General features: G+C 34.9%; 1 protein-coding gene across 1 annotated transcript in view; it reads left to right on the top strand.

Moving 5' to 3' along the window:
- The window catches only part of DNAJC15 (DnaJ heat shock protein family (Hsp40) member C15), an 83,640-nt gene that overhangs the window by 42,050 nt on the left and 29,540 nt on the right, over positions 1-12,050 (top strand). The window contains exons 2-3 of the mRNA XM_055244872.2: positions 1,808-1,859; positions 4,636-4,709. Of these exons, the coding sequence (XP_055100847.1) occupies positions 1,808-1,859; positions 4,636-4,709 (126 nt within the window). The remainder of the gene's footprint in view (positions 1-1,807; positions 1,860-4,635; positions 4,710-12,050) is intronic.

Raw genomic sequence — 12,050 nt, forward strand, 5'->3', positions numbered from 1 at the left:
TGGACTAAGACCAGAAAGCTCAAAATATATAGCACCAGGGAAGCCCCAGAAAATGGCAAAAATATACCTCAGCAGAAAGTTTTCTTTAAATCAATACGTCTTCTGTTCGGGAATAACCTGTTTCAGGCAGGCTAGACAACCTGAAAGGAACCCCAAAGACAGTTTGCCTCTCTGGTAGGTAGCTCTAGGCTTTCACTCCTCTGCCAGGGAATGAATCTTCTTTTACTGAAATGGCCTTGCTGTCATTGCCTTTTGACAAGGTGTGACTTAAAACTGGAACTGATGGGGGGAGAAGCCTAGAGGAAAGTCCTTCATCTTGTCCTCCGGCTCTAGATTTCTCAGAGTTTTTGCATATTAAAGTTAGAGCACCTTCATGTGGCTGCCCTTGCTGACCTGATGTTTCTCATTATAGAGTCATTCCTTGAAGGTTGGGACTTTGATTTCATATGACTTGGTGTATATTTCCTTACAGAACTTGAAGGCCAATGGCTGAATGGCTTTTTGGTTTTAGCCTCCCTTTAGTCTCAGCCTCCAGCTTACTATGTCTGCACCAATGAAGAAGTATATTCATTCTGTTCCCTAGGGAGATTATGCTAGTGTTTTAAAAGTCTCTGCTGACTCTTCAGGATTTGCCTCTGTCACCGTTTATCACACAAAAATGTTTCTATGGTTTCACTTCTTAATTTTGTATCCATTAGAATTTGTTTTGGCTCCAAATGCCTAAAACCCAAAAATATAGTGGCTTAGGAAGATAGAACTTTTATTTTTATCCCAAGTATTAACAAATAAAGGCAATTCAGGGGTGGGAAGGCAGCTCCCTGATCATCTGGAACCAATGTCTTTTCATCTCATTGTTCTTCCTACTTTATCCAAGAGGGTTGCTCCAGCAATAATGTATGCATTCCAGCCAGCAGGAAGGAGAAATGGAAAAGGACATCTCCCTACCCCTCTACAGGACTTATCAGAAGTTGCATACACTACTCTGGTTATATCTTATGAGCTAATGCTTAGTTAGCATAGCCATACCTAAGTCTAAGGGAGGCTTGGAAAAATATATCTAGCTAAAAACAGGAATTCCTGATCCTACTGAAAAAAAAAAAAAAGAGAGTGGATATTGAGGATTACCATTGATCTTTGCCACATAAATCTTTTGTTATTGTGACACTAATAGTTTCCTGAGATGTTTAAGGAGAAAAGCTCAGAATAATATGGGTATATAGCCAATTTAAAATAAATTCTCATTGGAATGAGCTTATATCTGACATTCTGAATTTTGGGTGCTTATTTTAAAATTTTTACATTGGTCTAGAAGGGTTGATGTTAACTTTTGAATTTTTTATCATTTTTGTTAAGTTTGGAAGCTTGACTTCTTTCCTAAACATTGATGTAAGGTTTCATGAAATTTTTAAATATAGCAAATGCTGTTGAACATTGCAAATGTAAAATATGGAGGAGGAAATATGGGCTTTTTATCTTTATAGAAGATAAATATATTAAACCCACTGTTAAAAATCATCTATAGAAAAAATTTTAGCAAGAGGTAATATAAAAGCTCTTGGTTAGAGTGGATTCAAATATATGGAAATTAAATGAAAATCTAGAATCATTTCAGTTCACTGAGAATTAGCTGATATAGTGAGCAGCAGATAAAAATCCCATAGACACTGCACATTTTTTTAAGTTCTGGTCTTCACAGAGCTTAAAGAAAGTGTAGTATTGTAACGTAATTATTCTCATTATTAAAAATGATTTACTTTTAAAACCCATCAGGTTACATCATAAGTAATATTCATTTTTTCTTCCATAGGTAAGAAGTTTGATAGGTGTAGGACTGGGTGTTGCGGCTCTTGCATTTGCAGGTAAGATAAAGAATATATACCAATAAATTGCAGGAGAAATATTTCCAAATAGCATCTACAGTGATTCATGAGTAGACCCTTAGTATTTTGAGGTTTTGGTTTTCAGACATAATACATTCTCATTCTTTCCACCATTTGTAGTTACTGAACATTTGTCATTGTAGCAAAATCTAGATAAACTTTATAGGGAAGAAAATTAGTGATACAAAAGCCAGGAAAACTAGCTCCAATAATAGTTTATCTTCCTGGCATTTTTTTTCAGTTTGAGGTATAGTATACTGTAAAAAGAAATTTTAATATTATGCAATGTAAGTGGCATGGAGTTCCTTCATTCTCCCATATTTATTTTTTCTTGCCGACAGGTTTATACATTTTAAGCTGTCAGTTCTTTCTAATGAGCATAGTTGTTCCGTATAGTCTATTAATTTGTCTCTCAACATATTGGTATAATTACCTTGATAAACCCAGGAGATTTTTTTCACTGCTAAAATTACCTTTTTCGAAAGAATAGTTCTTTTTTTTTTTTTGAGACGGAGTCTCACTCTGTCGCCCAGGCTGGAGTGCAGTGGCACAATCTCTGCTCACTGCAAGCTCCGCCTTCCAGGTTTACGCCATTCTCCTGCCTCAGCCTCCCAAGTAGCTGGGACTACAGGCGCCTGCCACCACGCCCAGCTAATTTTTGTATTTTTAGTAGAGACAGGGTTTCACCATGTTGGCCAGGATGGTTTCGATCTCCTGACCTCGTGATCCTCCTGCCCCAGCCTCCTAAAGTGCTAGGATTACAGGCGTGAGCCACCACGCCCGGCCCATTAGAAAGGATAGTTCTGAAGATCTAAAGTAAATTTAGTTCTGAAGATCTAAACTGTCATTAACTTACAGTAGTTTTAAATTACATAGCTATATCCTAATTAAATGTTAATTTGAGAATATGTCCTTATTGATAAAGATACTTTTTTGTTCTAGCATTTGTGTTTGTAAGTTCTATAGGTTTGATCTTGTTAATTGGATCTTTTAGGCAAAGCTGCATTCCACTGTGGCTACATGGATTTTAGTAAGATCTAATAGAAAAATGAGAAATAAGAGGGTCTTGTTTTGTATGGTATTTATTTTCTCACAATTATCATTTGAAACACTATTTTAATCTTTTGTCTTGGAAGTAATGAAATACTTCAACAATCAGAACTTTAAAATCTAGATCAGTGGTTCAGATTCTCTTGATGTTTTTGTCATCAGGGTCTTATGTCTCAGTTATATAACTTATACTTAATGAATTTCTGAGGTTTCGTGAGAAGGATGTCATGTCTCAAACAGAATTCTGACAAACTTGCACCTAAACATAAAGGAATTTTAGTATTAATTAGAGTAGGCATAGTTATGAATTCAAATGTAAGATTTTGATTTGAAATTAGACAAAGATGTATTTTTTCCAGGGTCATCTTTGTAAAATGACAAGAATTGGTGTGTGTATTCTATATAGACCACACTATTCCAAAACTCATATTACTGACTAGAATATTATATTAAATAACAGCAAGATCTCTTCCAGAGCCAAATACAACCAAATAATAGAATTTAGGAGAAAGTACACTTAGATGTGTTAGAACTAGGTCTTCTAGTTAGAGTAAACCTCCAGATGTTGCTTCTTGAAGCATTTAACTGCTTTTTAACTGAGATTAGAAGTCAGTCACTGGTTTTGAAGAATTTTGAGGTAATATAAAAGCCACATTTCATACTATTATAAAATCAAATGGAAGATGACATCAATGCGATAAGAGATAGAAGCAAGTTAGGAGATCAGCCTCATTTAATTTCACTTTATTTAATGTTCTTTATCTCAAGACCTTTTTATCTTCACATTTTCCCATTTCTGGCATCCTATCTTTCACTGTAACATGTTTGCACATAAATAACAGTATACATAGGCAGGTAAATTTTTCTAAAAGGTCTAGGTAGTTGAATTTTTGCAGTAGAACTCTTGATTTGCAAATAGGCTTATGGTTAGAAGTTGAATTAAAGCCTGTAGTGTCATATACTGGTTTTCTAGCAAGACTCTTGGAGAAAGAGATACTAGTAGAAGATACAGTCTGATTGGGGTGCAAAAGATGCCCTCAAAATAATTTAGAACCTGTTTTACTATTGACTCTTAGTTGTTAAAACTCAGGGGAGTTTTGATTATTAGGATTCCTAACTAGGGAAAGAACTAAAAATAAGTTTTCAGAGAGAATGGACATCCTCAGTGAGAAACATTGATAGTTAACATCCTTGATAAATATTTCATATGTAATTGCTTTTTAACTTTAGAGATAATTCATTAACCATTTCTGTGTTGTATAGATCATAAATAATTTGTTTTCTATATATTTCAAAGTGATTATCATAAAAAGCAATACAATTAATCATTTTGGTATTATAAATTATCTTTTATACATAATAGGACTTTACAGTTTGTTGTAGAAAGAATACTAGGATGTTGTTTTTTGTGACCTATGCCATAATATAAATGTAAGATATACATAAACATTGAAAGTTTCTAGTTTTATGATCATAAACTAGAACTCGATAAATTTAATGGCTATGATAATGGTATTAACATGAAATTTTGCCCTCCAATAAATTAAAAATTTGAAAAAATTGACCATTTTTCTGGTAAGTTTTGAAATACTAATTGAAATAACATATATAAACTATCAATAAATACTGTGGCAAGCACTTTGAAGGTGTTGATTTGATTTTGATTATAGAAAATACGTTTGCTTTTATTCCTTTTACTATTTAGGTCGCTACGCATTTCGGATCTGGAAACCTCTAGAACAAGTTATTACAGAAACTGCAAAGAAGATTTCAACTCCTGTAAGTTAAACGTGGCTTTAGTTAGAAGACTCATTTTGATTTTTGTTCGTATGACATATTTCAATTAACTTAGAAAATGTCTTGGATTTTCCAGTGTTTGTAGAAGTTTATTTCCTTCACTATGTCATTGATGAGTTTGTCTAATTTACTGGCTCAGTTTCTTTTAAGTTATTGGTCACATTATTTTTATATCTAACTTTATTCCTGGTTTTGACATCTAATTATTATAATCTGTTTAGTAGTATTACATCAACTTTGATGTAACTTATTTTACCCATTTAGTTCTGTTCATTTATTCAATAAACATTTAGTGAGTCCCCATCCCTGTGCCAGGAGCTTGGAATAGCTGATGAACAAAGAAGACATGGTTCTTGTCCTGATGAAGTTTATCCAAGAGTTGATGCCATCTTGAAATTTGAAACTAGTCCCCTTATACCATCATACCTGACCATCTCAAACATAAAATTACGAGATTCCAACCATGAAATCTTGTAGAACTTACACATTTTTGTACCAGCACTATAGCTACTCCGGGGAGCTGAATATAAGTGAAAAAATGAATGATAGTATGTATCTGTAAAAGCAACAGTATGGATTGTAGTTTGCAACCACTGAAGACAATATAAAGAAAAGTCGGTGAGGCCCTGCAGTGTAAACGTTGGCTTCAGGGAAACAGAAGCAGATCTGGGATAGATCAACTTGGTTGAGATTTGAGATTGTCACATTGCTGCAAACCAAGTTGATCATCAGCTATTCTAAGTTCCTGGCACAGGGATAGGGACTCACTGAATGTTTGTTAAATAAATGAACAGTAATTAAACAGGGAAAGTAAATTATGTCAAAGTTGATATAATACTACTAAATGTAAAACTACTAAACTACCTACTTTATTTATGTTATTTCAATAAATATTTCAAAACTTACCAGAAAGACTGTCATTTTTTCCAAATTTATAATTTATTGGAGGACAGAATGTCATGTTAATACCATTATCACAGCTTTTAAATGTATCAAGTTCTAGTTCATGATCATAAAACCAGAAATTTTCAATGTTTATGTATAGTATCTTACATTTATATTGTGGCATAGGTCACAAACAATGAATTTCTTCTTTTAGCAAAGGCATTACAGGCTTGTGAGGCTTAGTTAGCCATGAACAATGACAGCACCAAAGGATGACATACTGACAAATAATTAAACTTAGATTCAAAAAATACAGCAAGTGATTTTACAGTCCTATAAATGCTTGTCTGTGATTAGAGGGAACATAGGTGTATTTTCTGTTTTCCTATTTATATTTTATTTGGCTAAAATATTGGTAGGTATTCAGTAAATATTCTTTGAGCACCTACTACATACTACATTACCATAGGCAGTGGGATATAGTTATGGACCAAAGACATTGCCCTCTAGGAGCTTACATGTTAGTGGAGAGACACAGTTAAAAAAAAAAAAGAAGTAAGATAAATAATACCTAGAAGTGTCGAGTGTTTTTGAGAAAACCAAATCAGGGTAAGAGGCTAAATAGTAACAGCAATGAGGAATCTTTACCTTAGATAGGCCAGGTAAGGTTTCTCCAAGAAGATAAGGGAGCAGGCCATACAAGCCTCTGGTGTAAGAGCTTCCTAGGTGGTAGGATCACTGCAAAGGTCCTGAGGTGCAAATGAGTCTAGCAGCAAGAGTAACTCCAAAGGAGTGTATGAAGGGAATAGTGGTAGCTTGGGCCCAGATCCCTTAGGCCCTAATAGACAATGAAAAAAAACTTCAAATTTTACCTCAAGCCTGAAAGAAAGCCCTTGGAAGGGTTTGAGCATGGAGGCAATGTGATTCGCATTTTAGGTTATCACTCTGCTTGCTACCTAGAGCCAGAGTAGAAGCTGTGAAACCAGTAAGCGGATATTGAGATAGTCCAGGTGATAGATGATGATGGCTTGAAATAGAGTAGTAGCAATGGACACAGTAACATAGTTCTTTAAATGAATTCTATTTATATCATATCTTTCCATATGTTTATAAATAATAAATGGAGAGAATTTCAGAAATTGTTTCTTTTCTGTTATGGTGATCTTCAGTATGCTGTAAATAGAAAATTACCAAGCTTTGCAAAACTACATTATTTAACATTGTAAAGGAAGAGAGAGCAAGAAAATGAGAAAATCTTCAGTACTTGGTAGAGGCTTGCAGATAAGGCAGGATAATTCAAGAGATTATAAGGGATATGCTCATGTAACTCTTTCTTCAGTGGCTCATATGACCTGCTCCCTCATCTCAGAGGAGCCTTACTTGTCCTATTTAATATAAAGAGTCTGAGCCTGGCACCTGCATTTCTTAAAGGGAAATGATGTGTACCCCCTTTTCCCTCCTTGTGGGGCTCAGGGTAAGAAACTTAGCTTTCAATAAATCTGGCTGCTTTTTCACAAAGTGCTACTCTTAGAGTTTGCAGTAAAACATCTTAGAATATCTTTATCATTATCGTAATCATAATTATATTTTTACCTCAGTAAAGATGCAAGTGCTTTTAAACAATTTTAAAAATAGTAATCATTCCAGGGAAACTGAGAAATGAAGTATGTGCATACTTTCTCTTGGTACTAATGAATCCCAATGTCACACCTCACAGTATATACAGTGTTTTGATTTTGTAAATATTGTTAATTATTGAACCAAATAGGGTTACTAAAAAGACAGGAACTGTAATTGTGTGTCACTAAATCTCTGTCATTCAAAGAAGATTGTCCAAGGCTCAAGTTTCAGTGGGGGTTTCTTTTCATTGTTTCTTTAAACTTTATTTGCTTTCTCTAAGCTTTAACATGTTGTTTTTCAATCTTTCTCTTTTTCATACTTTTTTTTCATCTTGCTGAAATAGTGCCTTGCATAAGTTTCTTATATGGAATGCATGGATGGTAAATGTTTTTTCTGCTTTGTTAAACAGTTTGTTTCTTTTGTTCTCACTGTTAATTATCAGCTGCTAGCTCCTTGAAATCTGGTGGAGCCAACATTAGAGAAGTATAGAAATCTCTGCTGAGATTATAGACAACCTGTTGTTTTGGTTTTCTTTTGTTGTTTGGGTTTTGGGATTTTAGGTTTTGGTGGTGGTAGCTTTTTTTTTTTAGCTCTGAAAGTTCGTAGGATTTTCTTTCTTACTGATGTTCTGGAATTTCATAAGAATTCTTAGTGAGCCCTAACTTATTTGAAAATGGTCTTTAGTTCTGTAAGATTTTCTTACAGTTTTTTCTTTTATTATTTCTTCCTTTCATTGTCTCTTCTGCTTCTGGAACTCCGAACAGAAAGATGTTGGAAGTGATAAAAAGATGTCTGTCCTCTATGTCTCTTACCATTTTATCTCTTATTTTCCATCTCCTTATCTTTCTTTGTTCTTCATTCTACAATATTTTCACAGCTTATTTTCCAGATCACCAGGCTGGCCTTTAGCAATGTCCATTCTGTTATTCAGTCTATCCACCGAATTCTTCACATCGGTAATTTTTTTTTTTTTTTGAGACGGAGCCTAGACTGTAGTGCCGTTGCGCAATCTCGGCTCACTGCAACTTCTGCCTCCCGAGTTCAAGTGATTTTCCTACCTCAGCTTCCTGAGTAGTTGGGATTACAGGCACTCGCCACTACGCCCAGCTAATTTTTGTATTTTTAGTGGAGATGGAGTTTCACCATGTTGGCCAGGGGGGTCTTGAGCTTCTGACATAAGTGATCCTCCACCCACCTCAACCTCCCAAATTGCTGGGATTATAGGCGTGAGCCACTGCGCCCAGCCAACGTTAGTAATTTTCTAACTTCCAAGGATTCTTTCTTGTTTCCTTTTTCTGGCAACCCATTTTTTAATTAATGTGGTATCCTTTTGAATATTTCTAAAGCCATTGATTAGAATTTGGCCAAGTTCTGTTCTGCTTCCTAATTTATCTCCTTTTCTTATAGTCAGTTGTTAAGTGTTCATATTGGTTCTTTTTTTCTCCTCCATGATATTGGGTTTGCTCAAATGTCCAATGATCCTTGGTTGTTGATTCATATTTCTGATGACTAAATTGACTAATAGAAGTAATGTTCTTGACTTTTCTTCAGCAGTTTGGTAGGGTTGCTTCAACAGCTTAACTGAAAGAGAGTGTTGACAGTGGGCTGTAAATAACATAGGTGGGTTTGTTAACAGGCATGTCTTTCAGGGCAAGGAGACTAGAGGCAGGATTGGTACCTGGAGAGTCCAGGAGAGGTTAAGCACTGTGTATATTTTACTCCTTGGCATAGCTTCTCACCTCCCTAGGCTTCTGGGTTCTGAAATAGGATCTGCTGGTATGCCTCTTTGGTTCTCTTAGTATCTACCACCCAAAATAAGATGCGTATCAGAAAAAGAGGCATATGGTTCTCTTTCTCAGCCTGAGGGCAAAAGTGACAAGTGCCTGGCCTCTTATGCTCTATATGAGTAGGGTAGGAATGATCTGTTTATATTGTTCTGGTTTAATAAGTTTTGCTGATTTTTTATTGTTGTTGACTCTGAATTTAGTGTTCTTGTTTTCCTGAAAAGGGTTTCTTTTTTTCTCTGGTGTTTGAGGCTGCTGGGATTTTTCTGTACATGCAAATTTTACCTAGGATTTCTTTAAACTTTCTGGTTTGCTATTTATCCCATTTCTTGTTTTCTAGGCCTATTAAGGGTGTTTTAAAATTTACAGTGTCTTTTCTCATTTCAAAGGCACTTTGGAAAGCAAAAGACCTTTATGATTCAATCTGCTCTTTTGAACAAGTGCCCTTTTGCTTGTTTTTTTTTTTTTTTATTAATGTATTAATGTATATTATTGACTCAGCCAATGTCTAATTACCCCTAAATTTTTTTCTGGGGGAGAAAACCCATCCTTCATCTTTTTTTTTTTTTTGAGGCTTTTAATTTTCTGTTTGTGAATCTGTCCTTTTATTTGAATATAATTTTTTCAATTGCATTTATTTTGTTTTATGATCAAGTGAAATTTATGGAAAAATATACTCATTAAAATCATCCTTTGTTAGCTTTAAATCAAGTAGATTACTGTACATAATAAAGTTTATAGTTTATTATAAATGTGTTCTTTTAAAACTATGGGATGATCAGGTTCTTCTCTAGTTGCCTGGAGGACTTTTGTGTTTCAAGCTATTGAGTGAATGAATTAGTTAATGAAGACTTTGGTTTAACTTAGCAAAGGAGACACAAAATAATCTAACATGGCACTACAGCATTTAGTGCTAATTTTAGAAGGAAAATGATTTTGATTTCTGTCGTTTACAATATTTTATGAATGGGATAGTACAAAATAATCATTTGTAAGGTCCAGGATGTGTTTCTGTTTTTAGAAAAAAAAGGACCATTTACTCCATCTATTTGATGGTATACTTGTTCCTCACAGTAATCTCATTTTTTGGATCTAAACATTTTCTCTGACCTACCAGTGTTGTCAGAAAATGGTTCTGCAGTGGCTTATACCTGTAAGTCCTAATATAATGCAATATGGGTATATTATTTTCAAGCTTAAAAGGACCTTTCAGTTTTATTAGTGGGGAGGAGTACAGAGTTACAATTTTGTGCTTTCTCATAACATAGATATTAATTCAAACATAATAATAGATTAAAATACTGTGATAACAGTTGTGTTCTATTTAAAGTTATGTAAGACCTAAAGTTTCTAGAAGTTTAGGAAGCATGATTTTCTCTGAAGAAATGTGTAAATACGATTGACCCTTGAACAACCTGGGTTTGAACTGCACAGGTCCACTTAATCATGATTTTAAAAAATAAACTCAATGAGCCCTCCATGTCTGCAATGAAATGCAGATCAAAAATGTAGTATTCATGGGATGCAACTCACCTACACTGAGGCCAACTTTTTGTATCTGTGGTTTCTGTAGGGCTGACCATGGTGCCTGAGTATGTGCAGATTTTAGTATGAGTGGTCCTGGAACCAGTCACCCACAGGTACTGAGGGTTGAATGTATTTTAGTAGTGAGCAGCATAGCAATTTTTTGTTTTCTCTTTGTATACTTTTCTGCACACAGCCCCAAATGTTAAGTCTCTATTCTCAAAATGGTCTAGATCTTTTGGAAGGGTTGTGTTGATTATATGTCTATATAGATTGACTTACTTGTAATAAAATCAGTGTTTATATGAACTTCTTCCCAACACTAGATTTTAGGTAGCCTTTTCTGAAACTCTATGTCTACCTGGGCAAAACTGAAAGTGAAAAAATTGCTCAGATACCAATACCTGCTTTTAAGATTAATGAGCTTTGTGACTACAGTGGGAATGACAGTTTATGAAACATGATAAATTTATCTTTTATTATGCTGGCTTCAAATTTTAGAGCTCCCTAAGGTAAATAAAGACTCATTGAAATATTTTTTTCCTGAATAAAGAATTACTCTATGCAGTAGTTCAGGCATGATTTAAAAACAAAAGTAAGAACAAATATTTGGTGATACTTCTATTTTGTTATGACTAAATCAACTAATTACCTTTAATTTAGAGAGTAAGGTATGCATCTAGAAAAAATTTTGGTTTCCTGAAAGAAACCTTAAAACCAGCTCCTATTCCTCTAAGTCCCTCGTTTTTTTGAGACAGTCTGTCTCCATTGCCCAGGCTGGAGTGCACTGGTGCACTCATAGCTCACTGCAACCTCCACTTCCCAGGTTCAAGTGATTCTCCTGCCTCAGCCTCCAGAGTAGCCGGGATTACAGGCATGCACAACCACACCCAGCTAATTTTTGTATCTTTAGTAGAGATGGGGTTTCACCGTGTTAGCCAGGCTGGTCTCTAACTGACCTGAGGTGATCCGCCCGCCTCAGCCTCCCAGAGTGCTGGAATTACAGGCGTTGAGGCACCACAGTCGGCCCCCTTACTTCTTTCCATTTCTGTATGTATCTGTATTTCTCTCTATAATCTCTCTTTATATATGTGCATACTCTCTATGTATGTTTAGAAAGATATAAAATTTGTTCAAGTTAGTATGTGTACTTAACCCGATTTGATATCCTTCCTCTCCTCAAAACTTGTGTCAGGGGTGGGGGACTATTTGTTTTTTTACTGGATTATAAATTACTTGAAACTTGGAGAGTATATTATATTCTCACAGTATTGATTCATTGATAGATTAGCATCTGTGTGATGAAGGACAGTCCCTGATCTCTCATTTGAAAAGTGCCTGGTACACAGCAGTTCCTGAAGTGTTTATTGAATGAATTAATTACCAGGAATTATTTATTACCAAGTGGAAATTTATAACAAGCTGTTCAAAGAGTATAGCTTATATAAATGGCCAGATCTGACTCCCTACAACCCATTTTTTAAGCTCTAGTCATTTCCTTAGTTTCTTT

This window comes from Symphalangus syndactylus, chromosome 15 (genome assembly GCF_028878055.3).
Source record: "Symphalangus syndactylus isolate Jambi chromosome 15, NHGRI_mSymSyn1-v2.1_pri, whole genome shotgun sequence".
NCBI classification, from domain to species: domain Eukaryota; kingdom Metazoa; phylum Chordata; class Mammalia; order Primates; family Hylobatidae; genus Symphalangus; species Symphalangus syndactylus.